This window comes from Marmota flaviventris, chromosome 3 (assembly GCF_047511675.1).
Source record: "Marmota flaviventris isolate mMarFla1 chromosome 3, mMarFla1.hap1, whole genome shotgun sequence".
In the NCBI taxonomy this organism is placed as follows: domain Eukaryota; kingdom Metazoa; phylum Chordata; class Mammalia; order Rodentia; family Sciuridae; genus Marmota; species Marmota flaviventris.
The window spans coordinates 46,902,059-46,925,400 of NC_092500.1; the positions used below are offsets into that span (position 1 = coordinate 46,902,059).

The 23,342-nt window shown below is 37.4% G+C and overlaps 1 protein-coding gene across 2 annotated transcripts in view; it reads left to right on the plus strand.

Moving 5' to 3' along the window:
• Positions 1–23,342, plus strand: part of Ptprr (protein tyrosine phosphatase receptor type R) — a 262,896-nt gene that overhangs the window by 145,418 nt on the left and 94,136 nt on the right. The window contains exons 3-5 of one of the 2 annotated variants that reach the window (XM_027928323.2): positions 5,124–5,237; positions 7,882–8,037; positions 15,632–15,742. In XM_027928323.2, coding sequence (XP_027784124.2) covers positions 5,124–5,237; positions 7,882–8,037; positions 15,632–15,742 — 381 coding nt within the window. The remainder of the gene's footprint in view (positions 1–5,123; positions 5,238–7,881; positions 8,038–15,631; positions 15,743–23,342) is intronic. The other variant, XM_071609161.1, reaches the window with a different exon arrangement.

Sequence of the window (23,342 nt, forward strand, 5' to 3'; positions counted from 1 at the left end):
AAGATAACTCCCAAATGTGGTACTTTGTCTCATTATATAAAAGTAGAAAAAACAAGCAATTTGGTTATGGACAGGAAGAAAGAGGAAAAAGTAGTTCAGTTTGAGTAACAATGAGTTTGACATGTAAATAGAACATTCAGATAGAGAGAAGCAGGCATAAGACTCTGAAACATGAAATAAAATTCACTAGTATGTACATAGTAGTAGTATGTAGTATGTACATAGTAATAGACAACAAATGCCAAGTTATAAGGGGGCCCTGTGACAGGTGAGGGGGTTTCTACTCAGTTCAGAGGCATAAACAGAGAAATCTTTGATTTTACTTCTGGAAATCACTTGCCAATCCAGCTGCTAACCATAAAGGGCAAGTTCGAATTGGCCAAGAGTGAAGAGATTCCAGGTAACAGAGAAGGTACATTAAAGTTAGAAAGAAGTGGGTGGGTTCTGCCTGACAGGTTTTGGTGGCTAGGAAAGCTGGGTCCTTTTGTCACTCTTGGGAATTGAGACAGCACTTCTGTTAGGGGCTTTGAGGACATCTCAAAAGGGAAAGAGATGGCCATTTGGCCTTCCTCCCCCTAACTGGGTCACTGGATATGATCCTGACTCTTACTGGGTGTCACTAAGTGACAGACTATGCTGCCTAATAACATCAGGTGGGGACAAACTACCCCCTCCCAGGCAAAAATAATTCAATCACCCTTTAAAAATAAAAGGCTAAAAACCAATCACCTACAGTTCAAACATAATTCTGCTGCCTAATCCAAGTGCTATATTCTAATCATCCCTGTCAGCCTGATTTATATCTGATGCACATGGCTTTAACTATTTAATGAACAGTCTAGTAACCAAAGGAAGAAAGTCTTGATACAAAGTGCTCTTTCCATTAAGAGGGAGTACAGTAGTACGGGAAATGACTCAAAAACCCCTTAACAAAGCAGAGACCCAATAAATTTATATAGAGATTGAGTTTGAAACCTTGAATTTTTATTATGTTTATTTGTATGTTTATATATATATATGTATATATATACGATATCAGTAAAAGCACTCAATTGTCCATGTATGATCTGTTCATCAGCTTTCTCTTACTCAATTTTCAACTAGTAGAGAGTGAAGTCTTATCTTGGTGCATGTTTTGGAGGTTTCTGTCCATGGTCTGTTGGTCTAGTGATTTTGAGCATGTGGCAAGGCAGCACATCATGGCAGGAGCATGTGGCAGAAGAAACTGCTTACCACATGGTAGCCAGGAGGCAAAAAAGAGACACAAAGGGGCTGGGGACAGCATTCCAAAATCCCTTCCATGTGCCCCCATGACCTAACTTGCTTCTACTAGGCCCTGCTTCTTTAAGGTTTTACTACCTCCCCATGGTGCCATGGCTGAGACCAAGTCTTCAGCACATGGGCCTTTGGGGAACATTCCAGATGCAAACTATAACTCTAAGTGTTTGTAACTCCATTTGCATTATTTGCGACTGTAAAGTGGCTTAGCATTTGCATTTAGAAAGAACATTTTCATTTCTTTGAAATTAAAATCCTAAATCATTTGTGTTTAAAGGATAGAAATGATCCAATGGGTCTAGAATTCAGACTAAAATATATCTTGCACTGTTGTTTGGTAACTTGAAAGCTGTGACCTTATTATTTCCTTGGGAATTTGTATTCTATCATTGTTGTGATTTCATATAATAGGTGAGGAGGTGTTGTACATTTCCAGCATCTTTGGGGAAGTGGATAGCATACATTCATTAATTCCATGTAATCTTATGTGAAATAACACTCTCATTTTTTCCAGAATCCTTTCTTTATCCTAAATTGCACTTTTGTACATATTAGACCCTCAAATACACATGTATCTGTATGTGCTATATTTTAGCATTACTATTTTATGGTAGAATACTCAGAAATTCATGCATTCACCATAGAATCAATCCAGCTACAGGCAAGCAGAGAACTGAGGCAAATTATTCAAATGTTTTTATGCAACAAGCCAGATGATTTCAATTTCAACTAATTACTTCAACTCCACTTTAGTTGCATAGTCTAAATTTCTGTCTCAACTGCACAGCTTTTACCTTCTTGCAAGCTTTTACTTTTTTGACTGATTTTTAATCTTGAGTTCCTATTTCACTTCCCATTTACCTTTACAGTCTGAGACTTTAATACTGTTTCCACAGTTACAAGCCTCAGTTAATCATGGCCCTGGGAATTGAGTTCTCAAGTGTACACACAACCTCCTTGACTCTCAGTTCCCAGCGCAGACTGTTGGCTACAAATCCTGCCCCTGGGGATCTAGGGCACTGCCTGCCTACTCACCCTGCCTGAAAAACACCAGTGGTAAGCCAGAAGTTAAGTGGCAATCCCCAATGTTTTAGGAAATCCATTTGATGAACCTTTCTTTGATCTTGCAAAGGAAAGGGAATAGACAGTCTCTGACAGCTTCCACAACCTGGCAGAATAGAAAGCAGTTGCTTGAGGAAAGGAAGTCTCTGATTCTCAAAGCCACCAGCTGACTAACCTGGGTTTCCCAGGTAGATATATAAATCAGGCTTAAAAGTATAACACTGTTTTTCCTCATTATCGCCTTTTCAAATCCTACTGGTCCTTCAAGGTTTAGCTCAAGTTTTGCTTTCTGCATTAATTATGATGTTATATGTTGGAAACATTTTAGGCTATAGAAAAGTGGAAAGAATAATAGAGCAACCATTTGTGTACCATTAGATGGTTTTTATTTAATAAAAAAAAATATTACTCTCTGGGGCCAGGATTGTAGCTCAGCAGTAGAGTCCTTGCCTCATATGTGTGAGGCCCTGGGTTTGATCTTCAGCACCACATAAAAAATAAACAAACAAACAAAAAAGGTATTGTGTCCATTAGAAGAGGAGGAGGAGGAGGAGGAGGAAGAAGAAGAAGAGGAGGAGGAGGAGGAGGAAGAAATAGTTGTTTAAAAAAAAAAAAACACTATTGCTCTCCAGAAGAGGATCACATTGAGACAGAAATCACCTTGCCCAAGTCCAGTAGAAACTGATGTGCATGTAGTGAAGTGAACCCAGAACAGAGGGTCCCTTCCAGCTTGTGAGTAAATTATTCTAGCTCTCGCTTGGGTTCACCTATACACTTTCACTGCCTTTACCCACAATAAGCTCCATACCTGAACCCAGATTTGAAACGGAGTTATACTTCTATCACACCTACCTGGCTTCGGACCAAAGGACTCATGTGAACCTCCAATATGTATTAACTCAAAGCTTGAAGGAAAACATGTAAAGTTATTTAAGTTTTTGGTCAATTCTCCGTCTGTATGTTAACAATGTCTTTGCTCAGATTTCTAACATTTTCCTCGTTTGGAGTTAATTTGTGTCCCCTCAAAATCCGTATGTTGAATTTCTAACTCCTCAATACCTGACGATGGGACTTCATTTGCAAATAGTGTTTTCAGGCATAATTAGTTTAAATGGGGTATACTGGAATAGGTTAGGCTCCTAATCCAGTATGACTGGTGGCCTTATTAAAAGGGAAAATATAAGCACAAGCACTCAGAAGACATTATGTAGACACACAGGGAGAAGACGGCCATGTGATGACAATGGCAGAGACTGGAGGGGTGCATGTTCAAGTCACACAATACCAAAAACTGCTGGCCAATAATAGAGGCTAGAAGACCCAAGGGAAGCTTCTCGCCTACAGATTAAAGAGGGAACAAACCTTGATTCAGACTTCTAGTCTCTAGAACTCTGAGACAATAAATTTCTGTTGTTTTACTTGAAATATAATAAAAATAAATATATTTTTTAAATGTTGCTTCCAGTTTTCCTTTTCCCTTCCCTAGAAGCAAGTTGTTGCCTCTTGGGCTATTAGAAATGGTTTTTCAATGATTCTGCCCAATTCTTTGCAAGGAGTCCAGTTTCGGCTCCCTAATGTGACCAAGCCTCAGGGTCCCTGCCCCTATGAAATCATTAAAAGATCCTCAGGAGGAAATGTAGTCTGGATATTTAGCTAAGCCTTCCATCTTGACCCAGAATCATTCTATTTTACCTTCCCAAACTGCCTGAGGTTCCTGTGGCATTGAGCATTTGGTCTAGTTTCCAGTCACTTGTTTTGTACTAACTTTATGTATAGAAGATATATTATTTCCTAACAAGGCTACAAATTCTTAAAGCAGTATCATTTTCCTTGAGAGAAGGCTCAGTTTAAGAATTCCTACTCCAAAATAGGTTGCACTTGTAAGCCAGTCTCTTTATCAGAGAAGTGTGTCCTTAGAAGTGTGCCCCATTTTATAGAAGATGTGATATTGCAGCACCCAATAGCTATTGAGAATCTATTATGGCCAAATCAGTGAATTAAGCATTCTAAGGACACAGGAAATGCATAAAGATTTGGTTTGCCTACCTGGAAAGTATCTATCTCAAATTACTAAAATGCATTCTTGAAAATACATAGTGAACCAGATCATGATTTAACTATAGTAATAGTACTCAAGACTTAAATTAAGGCTATATTAACTAATATCACAAGTTGATTTGTATTTTAGGAACTTTTTAACATTTTGACATTTTTCCAAAGCAAATCTGAAAATTGTTTGCTCAAACATTGAATATAAATCATTTACCTTGGACCAAATCATCAGTATCCTGGACTTTACAAGAGTTTGCAAATCATTATTGCACTTCATTTATTTGCCTTGCACCAGCAGCAGATCACTATATAGAGAAACTGCCAACTCACTCTTTATAGAACTTACACAGCATCTTTGTCTCTGTAATTGTGATCACAAAATAAATACGTCCTTCAGCTTGGATAGCTGAAATATATTTGGCCGCAGATTCCATCTGGACTTGAACAAAAGCAAAATAAACCCACGGCATGTTGCCATGAAATTCTTTATGAATTGTCCATTTATTTGTGTTTTTTGAAAATAATTAGACAAATTGTGTTATCCCATAATTAAAATTCACATAAAATATCCATACAGCTATACTTCCATGAAAATTCAATAAAGCACCTGGAGTGTGAACTTAATAGTCACAGAAATTTTTGTGGTCAGTCATCAGTCAGGAACCAACTGTCTTAAACCAGAAACTTACTAAAATTTGAAATTTACTTTTTTTTCTGTTTTTCTTTTCCAGACACTGCAAATGGATGTGAATAAGCTGAACATAACCCTGCTTCGGATATTCCGCCAAGGAGTGGCTGCAGCTTTAGGACTCCTACCCCAGCAAGTGCACATCAACCGCCTCATTGTAAGATACCTACACCCATGTTCCCAGAATTCAAGCTGTTTCTTATGTCATCTAAGTACTCATGGTGTAGTTCTAATAGCTCATAAGCCAATTCCTGCAAACTACCTATTTTTATAACAATGTTTCATTGACTGAGTGGAGCAAGTCACCTCCACTCATTCACCTTGGCTGCTTTCATACGTACAGCATTAGATAAGAATAATTGCAACTCAAGTGTTTGGCCCATGAAGCCTAAACTATTTACCATCTGGCCCTTTTCAGGAAAAGTTTGTCAACCCTGTCATAGTTCAAGACTGGATACCCTGGTAAATATGAACAAGGGGTTCCCAAAACTCACCTTACTAACTTGACACTACTCCTCAAATATTCCCCTTTGGAGCTCTGTATCAGGTAAAGCACTATTTCCAGAGAGTATCAACGAAAACCCCTTCTAGCATATCAATAGAAAATGATGGATAAAGAATACACAAGGCAGAGGACTTCGAATAAAGAAGAACTGGTCCTTGCAGACAGCAGCCCAGATGGAATGTAAGCATTGATAGTTCAGAAAAGCCAAGAGAAAAATTGGATGGGCATCTGAAGTGGGGATCAGGTAAACCCAAGAAATGCTCTGCATATACCCCACATTAGACCTAACTGTCAATCATCCATATCCATTCTTTTGTCTCCTTCCTTAGTGCTTGGGAACCTGGGTGTTAAATATCATCTAACTACATGTTCCCATCTACACTTGGAGGTGGATGTGAGCAAAGGGAAAAAAAGGGGAGGAGGTCAAATTCAGATCAGATGATTTTTTTTCTTTGTAAAATCTAATCCCTAAGGTTCATGTGAAAAGGGACTTTAGAATTTTTGAATTGTTTTAAAATTGTTTTTAATTTCCACTGCATAGGAAGTCCAAGCAAAGACTATAAAGCATCTCCCTGCCTTTAATTGTCATGTTCCTGCTTGAGCTTAGCCTTCCACTGTCTCCACACCTGTGTTCCTAACTATGGATAGAAATTGCTTTTTGTTTTGATTTAGAGTTATGTTTCTTTTCATTTTTCAGCATGTGGAGGATGAGTTGTTTCATTCCCCAGAAAATGCTTTCTTCTGTGAGCTAACCATTTTCTGAGACTAAATAAGGTTTTTTAAAAAGATAAAGTTTCATTTCAGTTTCACAGAAGAGGACAAACAGCATTTTCTAATATCCTTTAAGAATAAAGTAGGTTATGATGTCCAGAGCATATCTTGCTCAAGTGAGAAGATTTAGGTAGTACAGAAATCTTGGATCTAGATCTAGATTTTTTATATACACACACACATAGACACACACATGCACACACATATGTAATTAAGATATACTTTTATGCATAAAGACTAAATGAACATAATAGTTGTTTGCAGAGATGAAAGAGGATTTGCCACACCTGGAGAAGGATATATCTATCCTTGGAAACTGTTGGTAGCACTGTTAAAAGTAGTTATTATAGTGAGCAGAGTTATAATACCTGAAGCAGCAGAGCAGGGTGATGAAGAACATGTGCTTTGGAGACAGACAAGAGGAACCACACTCCATTGCTAGCTAGCATGGCAGTCCCAGACGGGTGACCATGGACAAACCACTTATGTTTGTGAGATGGAGATAACCATAATGTCCATCTCCTGTGACTATTTTAATGAAATAACACAGGAGCATGCCACGCATAAAACAAATGTTCTATCCTTGTATTGTTATTAGGTTATAAGCTATTTAATAAATTATCATAAGCATATTTCATGTCAGTGTAAATATTGATTGTCATTGTCTGTTGTTCCTACTAACACAGAATCTTTTTCTGGATTGCTAGTAGTACATCAATTCTTCATTTTATACATGGGTGAACTTCTGATAAATTGCATGCAAAGAAAATTTTCTAGCAAAAGAGAACTCTATGTGACAAAAAGAAAAGACTAACAATAATTTCCTTTTATAATTGTATTGTTTAAGTTGTAAAAGAGAATGTTCTCATGTCAATGGTGTTTTTTGTCTGGTGTTTGTTTTTTGTGTATGTGGCATATTGTCCATTTACGGTAAGAAATATGTCTCCGTTTTTGGCTAGTGAGGTAATATTAATAGGAAAAGTATCATACCAATGCATATATGCATTTCTTCCAAAGGGTTGATTTTTAAAATGTGACATGTCTGAGGTGAACCAAGTCAAGGAAGGGACTTCATTTAGCAATATTAGCCTTGGCTAATGCAGCCTTTACCTTCACAAAGTCACGAGGAAAACACAGAGAATAGTGGTGGTGTCCACTAATGCTATTACATCTGCTTCTATTTAATTCACTTGATTTTAAAACACTTCTTTAAACATAACTACTCAGGGAGCATCTGAACAAAATATTCCAAAACTAAAAAATATGAAATGGAAAATAAACCAATACCTAATGAAATACAAAATTCCAAATTTTGGAGAGCCACTTAACTAGAAGGAGGCCATTTAAAGAGTTTAGATGTCAGACTGATAATATTAACTCTATCAGAGAATAACAGACCAATGTGAACTCCAGGATGACTTTAAGGATTCCAGGGTTCTGATTTTCTGTAATGTTTCCAAAGGAAAATATTATACAACATTGCTTAAAATGTCTATAACACCTACAAATAATCTGCTTTTACTAGGAAAAGAAGAACAGTGTTGAACTATTTGTGTCTCCCATAAACCGAAAAGCAGGAATTTCTGACGCTCTGCCATCCGAGGAAGTGTTGCGTTCACTTAACATCAATGTTTTACATCAAAGCTTATCCCAATTTGGAATCACAGAAGTCTCCCCTGAGGTATGGCATTGCATGGAATATTTTATTTAAAAATTTGCACACTTAGCATGATATGGTAATCCAACCCCACGAGGCTTTGAGATGAAAGCTGTTTATGGTGTGTTATTTGACTTGAAAAAAAAAAATCTCCCAAAGGGTCAGAATTCTCTGCTCTTCAAACTACTGATGTTTGTTCCTTAAAGAAATTCATTTTCATATCAAAGTTCCACTTTTTGACACTTTCTTCAGAAATTTTATGGCCTTGTAACTTATTTCAACTTAACCAGTAAATTTAGTCTAGAAGGAAGACCAGTTACATTACTTGAAACTGATGTCAAAACAAACAAAAACCCCCAAGAAACCAAACAGATAAAAAACCACTATTTGTCTTTCCTTCTCAACAGATACACCTGTCCACATGGCCTTCATTGGGGAAAAATGATTACTTTAGAATTAAGTTGGAATGTGTCTTTTCCTTTGCTGAGGAAACCAGACATAAACACGGGCAATATTTGCTTTATTATATTTTCCAAATATAATACTTTTCAAAATTTCCCCTACCACCTCCTCCGTCTTGCTTCTGAGTATGTTTAGTCTCCACAAACTGGAATGATCGACATCCTAAACATAGGATGTTTATTGGATGTATATAGGATGTAATTTGATTCAGAAAATCATAAAACTTGACCTGGAGGGAACATATGAACATTTTGCTGATACAGAAAATAAGGTCCACAGAAATTAAGTGATTCCCCTGAGGTGACAGAACAAAGTAAAAAGCAACACATAAGATCTAGGTATCTTGATCTCTTCTATTCTATGCCAGCTACAGTGACGCATACCTGTAATCCCAGTGACTTGGGAGGCTAAGGCAAGAAGATTGCAAGTTCAAAGCCATCCTCAGAAACTTAGTGAAGCCCTAAGCAACTTAGCAAGACCCTGTCTCAAAATAAGAAATAAAAAGAGCTATGGATGTAGCTCAGTGGTTAGGTGCCCCTGGGTTCAATCCCTAGTGCCAAAAACAGAAAAAAAAAAAAGAAAAGAAAAAGAGTCTACTCTTCTTCCCAGTAAATTATACTGCTTCTCATTCAGCAAATATTAACAACTATGATATAAAAACCTTTGGTACAAGACAGTTTGCATTCCAAGGCTGACACTTAAGATGTGTGTGATCTTGGGCAGGTCATTTAACCTTTGCATAGTGTCACTCTGAGTCTCAGTTTCTTCAGAGCCAAAATAAGTATAGTTCTTATCTTATAAACTTGAAATACAGATTAAAATTTTTAGATATATGTCAAAATCCTAACATTGAATAGGCACTAAACAAAATAATTTGAATACAGGATGGATTGGCAGAGCAGGAACATGCAGCCCTCCTGTGGTATCCTTTGAGGAATGGTTCCAGGACCCCCAAGGATACCAAAATCTATTGGTGCTTAAATTTCTTAAATAAAATAGCATAGTATTTGCATGCGGCCTACACATATTCTCCGATATACTTTAAATCATTTCTAGATTACTTATAATACCTAGCAGTTTTAGTCAGGGTTTTTTTTTTTGCCACTGTGACTAAAGGATCCAACCAGAACAATTTTAGGGAAGGAAAAGTTTACTTAAGGACCCGGGTTTCAGAGGTCTTAATCCAGAGAAGGCTGACTCCATTCCTCTGGGCTCAAGGTAAGGCAGTACATCACGGTGGAAGAGTGTGGCGGAGGGAAGCAGCTCATATCATACTCAGAAGAGAGAGAGTCTTCACTCTCCAGATAGAAAATATATACCCCAAAGCCATGCCCAATTCCCACTTCCTCCATCCACACCCTACTACTTCAGTTACTACTCAGTTAATCCCTATCAGGGGATGAATTCACTGATTGGGTTAACACTCTTATAACCCAATCATTTCTCCTCTGACCCTTCTTGCCTTGTCTCACATGTGAGCTTCTGGGAGACAACTCACATCTAAACAATAACACTAGCATAATAGAAGTACTATATAAATACTTGTCATACTATATTGTTTAGGGCATAATGACAATAAAAATCTGTACATGTTAAGTACAGGTGAAAATTTTTTTCCCTAAGATTTTTCCATACATGGTTGACCAGATTTGCAGTTGAAGAAACTACAAATAGGAAGGCTACTGTATGTCATCATTGAATGGTGACTGTGACAACAACCCCCATTGATCTTCCTGCATTTAGTCTCATCCCCCTTCTCTGTCCCTCTTCTCCAAAGACACATGTGGAGACTTTATGTTTGTTTTGTTTTGTTTTTTTCTTGCCACTAGAGTCATCTTTGTCAATGTAAATGTGGCTTGCTGTCCTAATTTCATGATTCTTCTTTGGCTTCCAAAGTACCTCAGAATGAAGTCTGGATTTCTTAGTACAGTAGGTGGTCCTAGATGTGCAGGACTCCATCAATGTTGAGAACCCTTTCCTAGTTCAGTTTCAGTAGCTCTAAGCATACAAACATCACAAGCCCCCACATGCTCTCCTCCTTCAGTGCTGTTTAGTACATGACTTCTTCTATGGACCTTTCATTCTGCAAGATCGGTCTCTTGAACAGTCTTTCCTAGTGCCCTCACAGACCTGGGCATGCCTTCCTTGTCTTGTGTTCTCCTTGAACAGAAACCCCTTGGCCTTCAAGTCTGTCTCTCTGGGGTGGGTTCCCTGAGAGCACGTGACATGTCTTGTAGCTTTATTTTAAAGCCAGCATTTAGTGCCTGGCGTTCAAAGGGCACACAGTGAAAACCTGAATCAACAAATAGCCACATGGTATGCTAGGTTGTATCCAAAGTCAGAAAAACAGATGAACAGACAAGCAAGCAAATAAATAAATAATATAATATAATTATTTCTCTCAATGACTTTATGTTCTTGAAGAGCAAATAAGGTACAGAGAAACAGAATACAGCACTATGCCCATGCCATGGGAACTTTGAAGAGGACTCCACCTTGTGCTCCCCAGAGGCCAGAGAAGAGGGTTAACAGGAGATTGATTAATCTCCTCCCCAGCCCTATGTACATCTGAATCTGAAGTGTAATCAACTTTGTGTAATCAACCAACCCCGTTCTCACAACTTAGGCCCTTCGCAGCCGGACTAGCACACGTTGCCTAGGATAATTCCTCTTTAAAATTTAAAAAATGTCGTTGAATGAATTAATTCTGTTTCATATAAACTTTTAGAGAATAATATAAATCCCCTCCCTGTTTCTTTATTCTAAATCTAAATGCCATTCTGAAGGCTTTAGGAATATAGCATTCTGTTAAGTCATCCACATTTGCTCACCAAGGGGAAATTACTATATAAAAACAAGTTGAAATTCAAATACTAAGGTCCTCCAACACAGCCCAGCTCAGTGCAGATGAAGAGCCTACCTTACCAGCTCTCACAGAGCTGTTAGTCCACTATAGGTCAGAAGGCCTATCCTGGACTTGAAGAATGAAAGCATATTTGGCCATCAAAATGTGGCATTTTCTCATAAAATTATTAGAATCTAAAAATGCAGGAAATCTTTAATCTATAGGAGGTCAGCCAGTATGCTATCAGAATCATGTCATCACGGAGAGATGGGTCATCTGAACCTTTTTTTCAGGCACTCCTAGAAGAAGCCAGGCATCCCCCTTTGACCTGAAGCCCAGGACAAACCAGTCAGCCGTGAGCATGTGCCTAGGGAAGCTATTTACAGAGCTACAGAGAGAGCTTAGAGTGTTGCAAACACATTTGTGGATACTTGTTTAAAGCCGGCTATAGTATTCTCTGAGCTTCCCCACATCTTTATCCATCTTCTTATGGTTAATGTGTTATAACCGCTTATGTCTCAACCCATTTTTTTCACATTTTAATCCCCAAAACACAGCAGGCTATGGTAACATGTTCATTAACAAAATAAAAAGAACCTTGGTCTTTTGACTTTTCACCCTTTACATTGATCACAGAATGTCATGAATGATGTCGCAAAGCATCTATTTCCTAAATTTACATTAATAACATTCATGAAAGATGTTTTTGTTGTTGCTGCTGTTTCTTTATATACTTTATTTTTTTAAATTGGCAATGACACTTGGGAAACAAAATTACTAAATTGAGAATTACTTTTGTTTGTTCATCTGATTTTGTTTCCAGTCTAAATTTCTTAAAAAGACATTATTTCTTTTACATATTTTTATGTGACACCTAGAGCATTGTAGACTCTTAAGTGTTATTTTATTGTAAGATGTTCATAAAGATAAAACTAGACCTTCACTTGACTAATAGGTCAAATTCTGGGGAAATAAAATCAAACTCATTATTTAATCTCTATTTACAAATGTTTTTAGAAAATGAGTTGAATATCTATTGAAACAATAAGCTCTGCATTAATATTGAAAAAAATTACTTAGGGATTTTGTTGTTATTCAACTGTAAGTGATTCCAGTTTCACAGGTCTTATATTTCAAAGGAGGAAGTTAAGTTCTTTAAATAAAAGGCTAATATGCTGCCTGATACATTAATGGGATATTTACAAAGAGAAAAAAATACAACATGTAAATATGAACTATAATTCAAGAGTTGGGTGATTTTCCTTCTAACTTGGAGCATTAGCCAGCAGTTGAGTCTAAAGAATTATGAGCCTAGTCATACAGGAGATATTCAATCAATGTTGACATGTATTGATCATTCAGACCAAGTGTTCACCTTGTGCCTAATGCAGTAGAAGTTTGGCATGCACCCAACAAAGCCATATTTTTGTCAGATACATCTCATTCATCTGCCTGAGTCAGTCAAATTAACCAGATAATTTATAACATTTCCACTTCATTCTTATTCTGTGTGCTTCATCTCTCCCAAAGGGATACATCCTAAAGTCTATATCTCTGTATCATCTTTTCTAGCATCTGGGATCAGAATTGGAAAGGAAAGGGAATGGGGTGGGAATGGAAAGAAAATAAAGAAGAGGGGGAGGGAGAACAGAACAAACTTTTAACACATATAACAAATTATTGAACAGATAGAGAAAAGCTATTGAAAACTGTCCAAATTTTAAATAATGAAACTCATCAGCTTTTTCACTGCAACCAAGTTAAAGGGCAAAACAATGTAGCTATGAAAAAAAACATAAAGATGATAGAGGGCCATTAATTTGACCTGCCGTGGAGTATGTGAATTACTGAACCCTCAACCTCCTGATAAAATATAAAAGGCATCAAGTTAACCCGATGCAAAGGTTAGACTGGAGATTTCTGTGAGTTATAATCTTTTGATTTGTGGGATCTTAACTACAAACTTTTCCATTTATTACCCTGCCCTTATCAAGTTTTTCAGATCTCTGAACAAATATAGTAGTGCTCAGCAGGAGTAGCATGACTCAGAAGGAAATCTATTTACCAAGAAAGTGCAGTGACTAAGCTCTAGTTCAAAACATGTGTCCTTCAAACAGGAGGTGGGGGATGGGAGGTTAGGGGATAATTCTTCCATCATCATTGCTTCAGTTAAAAAGGAAAACAAACAAACTTTTCTGTGTATGTGTCCTGGGGATTGAACCCAGGGATACTGAATCACAGAGCCACATCCCCAGTCCTTTTTTGTATTTTCTTTAGAGACAGGGTCTCACTGAGTTGTTTAGGACCTCGATAAATTGCTGAGGCTGGCTTTGAACTCACAGTCCTCCTGCCCCAGCTTCCAGAGCCACTGGGACTATAGGTGTGCTCCACCACACCCGGCATAAGATTTGTCTTAAGCAAGAACGGAACACGCTGATATTCCAGAAGTTGTAGAACTACAGCAGGAAAAAAGAAAAACAAACCAAGCCAGGTTAGGAACACAACATCTTTTTCCACCCACCTAACCACCCCTTTTTATCCAAATTTCACATGAGTTTAAGCTCAGATCCTTATACTTAAATTTGACAAATTTATGCTGCCTATTTGAAGGCTTAACTAGTTTGCTTTTATAACAAACAATGGATGCTATTTAGTTGCTTGCAAAAAAATTCATTTCCATATTTATACTTGATTCCTACAGGAGTTTTCTTTTCTGTTATTTTTTTTAGCTATGTTTGTAGAGACACTGGAATAAAACAAAACAAAATAAAACAAAAGGTTCTGGCTGATGTCAAAGGTAAAAGAAAAGAAAATCATCACTTGAACCTAAGAATTTTTTTTTCCAGCAGGATGCTCATTTACTAATCATGCCATCAACCAAGTATTTTCAGATTCTCCATTAATTTACCATTTACTTACTTTAAAAATATGCATTGAAATTATTTTTTCTATCTATGCATCTTTCTAGAAAGTATAAAAGATTTTATAGTGAACACATCACTATTTTACAAGCAAAAAAAAATGGAAACTTGACTACTTCGAGCAATGATTATGTCTCCCTCCAAATAATTTTTGTAATAACAATTGAACTCAAAGATCTTTCCTATTCTGCCTTGCTCATCTCTCCACCAAGATTTGATTGAGTTTCAAGATAAAAAGTCTCATAAAGTCTTTCTCAGGGCAAATATTTTGTCGAGTTTACAAATACTTGATGTATTTTTCTAGGTTTAAAGAACAATTGGAAATGATTTCAAAGTTCAGGCACCTAGAAGACAAGTCTCACTCAAGGCTTTCTGAGCCATTGCAGACAATATACAAGGGTACATACTGACCCCGGCTAACGGAATAAAAAAGCTGCTTTCAACAAGATTGAATTTTAGATGAATGGAATCATTTGAAATGACTTAGACTTTGTTTTTCCTCATCACGAGTCAGTTGGTTTCAAAGTTGAAGTTTCTTTAACTATAAATCTATAATGTCACTACATTATAAAACAATTTCGTTCAAGAGGATTTGATGTCAGTGTGCTATTTTCTTTAAAGAAAGGGAGACGTCAACTAAGAGACAGTCACATTTTATGCATGTTTCTTCTTCACTCTTCCACCCCCAAAGGATTTAGTAAAAGCAATAAAAATAAACCTATTTATTTTACCTTTCATTACCCAATAACTCTGAACTTTGTCTTTCCTGCTACTTTAAATAAAATATAATGCCCTAACAATTTATATGGTTGGGATGGTTCTTCATGAGATTTCAACAAAGTAAACACCACTTACAGGGGGGAAAAAAAAACCTGATGTGATAAAGGGCGGAGCAGTGATCCCGATAGTGTTGCTGTATTTATGAATGCATCATGCGCTTTTGTTTGCACCTGTTTAGCTGTTGTTTAAAAGTAAAAGCAGTGTTCCTGCGCTGCACGTAAGCCAGGATAAATCAGGGAGTTGATGTGTGGGAGGGGACTTGAGAGTAAGGAACGCTTCAGAAACAAGTTTCCTCAGCACGGAACAGAACTCTCTTACCTGTGAACCAGGTAGCTCCAAGAGAGACAGTGAGGGACTTTTCCAAAGGCGAGGTCCTTCTGTGCCTGGCTGGGCATGCCTGCTCCTGTTCCGGAGATTGCACGGTCTTTTGATGTATCAGGATGGCTGACTGTTGTCTAGATCAGTTGGAGATGCAGCGCAGGCAGCGGGGGTGTAGGTGTGTTCCACTAAACTGAATGGAATAAAGCCAAAAATATTTTAGTGTTTAAATAAGAACGCCAGTTTCCTCAAGCTCTCATTTAACATCGGACTTTCTGTTTTGCTTTTAAAGAAAAATGTTTTACAAGGGCAGCATGAAGCGGACAGAATCTGGAGCAAAGAAGGATTTTATGCTGTTGTCATTTTTCTCAGCATCTTTATTATTATAGTAACGTGTTTGATGGTAAGTTGGCTTCTTCGTATACTTTATCCTTTGCTGAGTCCACGACTTAATGTTATTGGATGCATTGCCATTCAAATGAAGGTTGAAAAGACTGGGCAAAGAAGCAAGACTGTAATCCTGTTATTTGGGAATATTCGGTGACACGCAGAGTGATTGCTAAAGGGAAGCCTGTGGAGGTGTGGATGCTGACCTGCTTAAGAACAGAGCTGTAATTGCACTGAAGTTTTTAGTAACTTGATCAACCCTGAGAATGAAGCTTTAGACCGTGATTTACTAAGGTCACTGAAACCCTCAAAGTCATTTAAGTCTCATGGGCATACTTTGGGCTTACTTTATTCCTCCTTTTATATCATCTTTATGGAACTCAGGAAAAAATTTAAAAGAAGAAATGTGTCTTTGGGGCAAGCTTAACTCCCCAAGGCAGAATTATTTCCTTACTTTTAAAGGCTCTTGAAAGCATTCTATGAAATACCAGGCATGCAAAAGAGGTGATTATAGCCTCACAGGCTAGATCACCTCTACCAACTAATATTTTAGGTGAATACATAAGTATAAAAGTATGCACTGCAATAGTTCTGTAAGTTACAATGTGTACACTTTAAAAGCATATTAATAATTTTTAAAACTAGAACTTCAAATAAACCTAATGCACTAAATTACACAGTGCTATTTGGTATTGAATGAGTTAAGAGTTATCTTTCAAGTTCAATTTTTTTTTATTTCTTTGAAAATTTTGTGACATAACATAATATTGGAAGTTTATAGATGGGTTTTAATATCTTTTTTCCTATGTGCTATTGTTTTTAATTTTGCATATTTTTCAGAAACACTTCTTTTATACTTTTTAAATGCCCCCCAAATAGACATTATTCTGCTTATTCTATCCACAATTAACAGCATTAGCAAGTGTTTTCTGGATTTTGCTCATTCGTGCTTCCCCTGCTGGGAAGGGGTTTATGGTAGAAAGATTAGGGTTTACTCCAGAAAGAGAGAGGCTGAGTGGATCTAAATTTGAAGGATATTAAATAGGGTAAAGATGGGTCTGTTTCCTAGAACTCAAAATCCTGAAGTAAACCACAGGGCTTGGTGGCACATGGCTACAATCTCAGCTACTAGAGAAGATGAGGCAGAAAGATCACAATTCCCAAGTTCAAGGCCAGCTTCAGCAGTTAAGCAAGACCTTGCCTCAAAATAGGGGAAGGGAGATGTGCCCCTAGATTTCATCTCCAGTTAAAAAAAAAAAGAAGAAAAAAAAAAAAACATCCTAAAACTTCCACTCAAAGGTATTTTTTAGAGATCAGGAATTAAGAAAGATTTCTAAAAGTTGCAACCCAATGAACAAAATAAGCTAAGAATAACATTAAAAATAGATCTTTATATCTTAAAGGTGGAGATTAAGAATAAAGAATTTTCATGAAAGAAAATGGAATGTTTTACAGAAATTGTAGCAGAGACCTCTAAGTATTTCTTACTGTTTAAAAAGGTTTGATTCCTCGTTATGGTTAACTGCATTTTAAAATATGGGATTCTTCTTTCCTTAACATAGGAAATATCAAATGTTGTTCTCTATCTTGTCAGTCACAATTTCGTTGTTTTTCTGCTTTACAGGTGAAAAAGGATAGGAGGGGCAGGGGGTGAAGCTAAATGGTAGAGCACTTGCCTAGCATGTGCAAGACCAAGAAAGTAAGAAGGAAGAGAGGAAAGGAGGAGGGAGGGAGGGAGGGAGGGAGGGAGCGGAGGAATGGAGAATAGAAAGGGGTAGAAAGTGACAAAAAGGGAGATTGACTGGGGGAATAAATGGTTAAGATTCAGAAGAGTGAAGGAAATGATAGGAGAAAATTGAGAAGCAGATTTATATGCAGCCTTTGGGTACTAAAGGGCAGAGAGAAGCATCCCTGAATGTGCTATTAATATAAGATACATTTCAGATCTAGCAGTCATAACTTGGGATTGCCCGTGTTCCCAGCATAACTAGTCACATCCCTGCATTGGTTTTATGTGGCCAAAGGACCTACCATAGCCACACCTTCAACCATCTGAGAACAGGGGCAACTCTTTTCCAGATATTTTCAAGCTACCAATGTAAAAATTAGAAATTTAGGTAAGTCTGCCTCAACTTTATTAGAACAAATCAAGAAAGGAAGTTTGGGTGATTGCTATCAATTAGATTAGTGGGTAATTCATTCTATCAATCCATTCTGCCAGAGGATCACCACAGACCTGTTGTTGGCCCTGTGGGGAAAGAGGAGAACAAGACGATAAGGACCCTATTCTCTGAAGCCTTTGTCTTTAGAAACACAGACGATAATTAAGTTAATTATTTTCAAATAATCAAATAGTGAACACACTATGTGACATCAACACACTGTGTGACAACATTCTGGGAAAGGCTAAGAGCAGTGGTTGCCAGAGGTTGGGAGGCCAGAGATGGTTAGACAGTAGGTTTTAGAACAGTGAAACTCTTCTGTATTGTGTAATGGTGAATTCATTACATTATGGATTCATCAAAACCTGTAGAAAGTTCGGCACAAACAGTGAGCCCTAATCTACACTGTGGACTTTAGTTAATAATGTCAATAGGGTTCATCACCTGGGATGAATGCCCCACACAAATGCAATATGTCAGTCACAGAAGAAACTGTTTAGAGAGGACAGAGGGGGAGTATATGGGATGATGTACTTTGCCCTCAATTTTTCTATAAAGACAAAAAATGATCTAAAACATAAAGTCTGTTCATTCGTTTTTTAGAGATCAAGTTGTCATAACTTCCACAGAGAAGATAACATAATAGTGAATGATAGAGCAGACCAACCTGAGACCTTTAAGACATGAAAATGTGAGGAAAGGACTTTCTAGGTACAGGGGGGTGGGATGGTGCTGAGGCAAAATAGGCTTAGCCTGTCAGGCCTCAAGGAAGGATGGAAATGCTGTTTCCAGCAGAGCCTTGGGTGAGTGACTAAAAGATCACAGCATCTGCCAGTAGAGTGTGGTTGAAGCAGAGGGTGGGATGAAATGCAGAAGCTGGAGTGTCCTTCTGGAGGTCACTGCAATAGCCGGAAGAGAAAGGTGAGGGTGGCCCAGAGTAGGGGGCAGTGATGGAGATGGAGAGAAATGGAAGGCTGAGACCTAGATGAAGGTAGAACTGACGGGACTACAGAGCCCTGATTTTCAGGGAGAGAATAAACCCTAAGGCTGACTCCTAGGTTTGGAGGCTTGGCTGCCTGGATGGTGGTGCTCCTGTATGCAGGAGAGGAACACGTTGAGGGGTGGGGAGTAAAAAGAGGGAAACATCTTTTATGAGTATACAGACAGTTCTCGAACAACAACAACAACAACAAAAAAAAAAAAAAACAGAATGATTGACTTAAAATATTTTTCTTCAATTTTAATATGAAAGAGTCAATTTAAAAAGTAAACAGAAGAACCAACAGTACACAGAATGGAACTGATACTCAGAGAAGAATAGATACTACCTGATAGACAGGTTGAAGATAAAGCAACATTCAGATGATGCAGTTTTCCACAGGTGACTTGACAGTTCACATTTAGGGACAGGTGGAATGTGCTTCTCTGAAATAAGCTAATCTTTATAAGTTTACAAATGCTAAAGTCAGTTTTTTACTTGGATCTCTAAGAGTATTTACACTTTGTGTATGTGTGTGTGTGTGTGTGTATTTTCTTTCTTTCTTTTTTTTTTTTTTTTTTTGGCAATGAGGATTGAAACTAGGGCCTCATACATGGTAGACAAGTGCTCTACCACTGAGCCATATCCTCAGCCCCACTTAGTATGATTTTTATACTGAAGTACAGTGTGTTATACTTCTGTGATCCTCAAACACATATATATATATATTCCAATTCTGTTTTCCATACATTTGTTGATTCCATGACCAAGAAAAAATAGAACTCAAAATTTTCCTTCTGGCATTAATTACATTCATGAAAGATCAAATGCTGCTATTTCCATCCAGTCTTCCTACATACCATAGAAATGAAATGCATGTGGCTTTATTATGAAATTATATAGGTAAATTGCTATAATGAAGGGTTGCATGTGCTATATAACAATAACATAAGACTTGGCAAAATTTTTGAAATGTGGCATATTGTTTACTTTCCTTAAAATCCAAAAAAAAATAAAAATAAAAAAGAACGTATGTTGCCAGGCATAAAATTAGACAGGCATGACATTTTCAAATGTGTGACTTATTTAGCACCTCTCAAATGTGAATACAGAGTGGGTGGAGCGACAAATAGACAAATACAATTTTCCAAGAAAAAATGTGTGGGCAAGTTCCAATCCATTGAGTCTGCTTTAGATGGAGGAAATTTATTACTGAGAAGAATTAGTTCTTCAACTTGAACAAATAATAGAAAGAACACCATTTATCATCTAAATTAGACCTTCAAATGTACTTGGGAGTTTGTTAAAAAGTGCAAAAGTATGAAATAAATATTCAATAGGTAGAGGTGTACAGACCAGATTGCATCTGGAAAGCGCTTTTAAAAATCATATATAAGACAGCTGTTTGGATCAGAAAAAGCACTGGCATGTTAGACCCACAGAAGAGGCTTCCATATGTGATATAAAGGGTTTCTCTAGTCATGATCTGGTAGCTGAGGTGCAAAATCCTACATCAGACCACCAGGTGTAGCCTGAGCATTACACACAAAAACTGGTGTCAAAGGTGGACATAAAGAATCACACTTGTCTAATCTGTTGTGTGTAAGCCCCAAGGATTAAGGGAGATGGAACTAGATCTTCGTTGGAATGATTTCTTTTGGACCCATTTCCAAAGTAGGCAAAAGTTTTCAATTTTTTTTCTTTATTAAGAAGACAACAACCCTTTCACTCATGATGGCACTAGTATTAGCAACAATGATAACAACCCATTTCTTCTATGTATTGCTTGTTTACTGATCCTAAATTTGTTGCATGGTACTAAATACTTAATGTAATTTAACTTCCTAGTCTTACTGATGAGAAAAGATAAGTGACTTGACCAAACAAACAAAAATAGTGGTGTATATGTGAGTGGCAGGGTAGAGGGTGAGATTGGAACTCACACCCAAGTCTATCTGGATTGAAAGTCCTAGCTCTTTACCACGGTGTCATGTGATCCCATAAAGGAATCAAATTGTGGTTTCTATTTTAGTCCTACACTCTGTGAATATCTATTTCTAACTACAAATGTACCCAGGAACAGATGAGAATGCTTGCACTTATCAGAGCCACTCCACCCAGGCAGAACAGATAACTGTGGGCCACACCACATCTGTGCACAGCCACACCTCTGTGTGTGTACTTAGTACCTTGTACTTGACATAATTTTCACACATCTGTCTCCAGGAAGCCTGTGGGTTCCTAGATGACAGAGTCCTGTGCTACCTTGGTATCCACAATGTCTGTCTCAGAAATGTATTGATACATATAGTAATTGATTCATGTTTATTAAATTAAGAGAAAAGAATGAATACTCTCTCAAAACCAGCTGTAAAATACAGTAAAGAACAAATGCTACACAATATTGTTCAGTGACATCATTTAAAAATTAGAACATGTTTTAATCCAAACAGAATGTTTTGTGTTACTTATTTCTGGGATTTTTTTTAATGAAAATTATAAACTACAAAAGAGCTTCAAAGGATTCTTTCAGCTTCCTCCCATTTCTGTGTTCTTTAGGTTCTCATTACTGCCATTATTTTTTCCTTTGCTATAGTTTATACAGCTCCTTTCTCATTCAATAATTTTCTCTCTCTCTCTCTCTCTCTCTCTCTCTCTCTCTCTCTCTCTCTCTCTCTGCCAATAATTGAAACCAGGTGTGCTCTATATTTTATTTTGAGACAAAGTCTCATTAAGTTGCTTAGGGCCTTGCTAAATTGCTCAGGCTGGCTTTGAACCAGCAATCCTCCTGCCTCAGCCTCCTGAACTGCTGGAATTATAGATGTGCACCAATTCTTTCCTTTTTCAATAGATCAAATGACTTTACTGCACCCCGATTCAAACACAAGCTCTAAAAGATGAAAGCAAAACCGTAACTTGCCATTGCTCTGATAAGCTTTCAGATTGAGTTTTAAAACAAAATGTTAAATTCACAATGGAAAATTATGTGTGTGGTATATTCCAGACCTCAATCTCTGCAGAGAAAAATCGCTGACTCACTTTTCCAGAGGCTTTGGGAAAGTGGTTGGGAAGAAGGATGTGGGGATTGGGAAGGACCAGTAGACTAAAATGCTCACATACCTGGAAATCAGAAAATCTGGATTCTAGACTTTATTTCCAATCTTCCGTGAATCATTCAACCAGTCTGGACTTAAATGTGTATGTAATGGAGGTTATACCACATGATTTTTAAGATCTTTTACACCAGGGTCTCTCAACAGCATCACTACTGACATTTTGGGCTGAGTATTCTGTTGGTGGATGCGTGGGTGGGAGTTTTTCCTATGCATTGTAGGGTATTTAGCTGCATCAACAGCCTATAATCATGGGATGCTAGTAACACCCTTTGGGTTCTGCCTCCCACCACAAATATGACCACCAAGAATGTCTCCAGAGCTTGTCAAATGTCCCCTACCGGCCCAAATCCCTGACAGTTGTGAACCCTTGCCTTAGTGCTCAGTTCTAAGACAAAACTGCCCCATTGCCAAGTACTAGCCTCTTCCACTTTTTTCCAGACAGTCCAATCTTTCTAGTATTGTAAACAGTGCTTTTTTCCAATTAGAGATGTAAAAATCAGTTTGTATGCATACTGTAGAGACAGGCTGAAGGTTGATCTCTGACCAGAGATGAAATAGATTACTAATTGTAAAATATGTGACAAAGGTCCTTCATCAAACGCATAAGCTCATAAGTAGCAAAGATGGACTTCAGACCTTGTTTTACACTAACAAGATCGTAAAAGTGACCTGTTTTTGACCAAACAACTGAGGAACAACTGGTTTTCTCATTGTCATCATTGAAATAGGTTTCTCCAAAATCCAAGTATAAACAAAGCAAATGTCCTGATAAACACATTTGATTTATACATAGGGTCTTAGAATATACAATATGTGTATCATCTTCTACTAAATGCGTTTTTGTAAAGGTACAAATACATTTTTTTTTCATTTAGGATGATAAATCACTTGCAACTGAAAAAGCTCAATCCCACTTTAAGTTCTTTGCCTCATCTCAGTAGTTATGTATTTAGCTTAACACAATAAAATCACCACATATGCACCACCTGATTGGTGGTGTTCTTGCCTGGATTTTGTTTCTGCAGAGTGGTGGCCAAGTACACTGTGAGGTGGTTCATGGACACGGAAAAGAAGCACCAAGTTAGAAAACTTAAGCACTACAGGATAAAAACACTATCTGCAGTGTTTTCGATTCTATAGCACAAAGAATATAGTCTACTTATTTGAAAGTAATTATAACAAAGGGAAGAAGGCCTATCAGTATTAGATATCTTTCTTTTCCTTACACAGTAATATTTGCCATGAGGAATTTCTGAAACAATCGCTTTCAAAATCTAAGATTTAGCTTGGTCCTACCAGAATCAATGAATAGCATTGCATAAAAGTTTCCAGGTTATGAGGAAGTGATCACACAAAAAA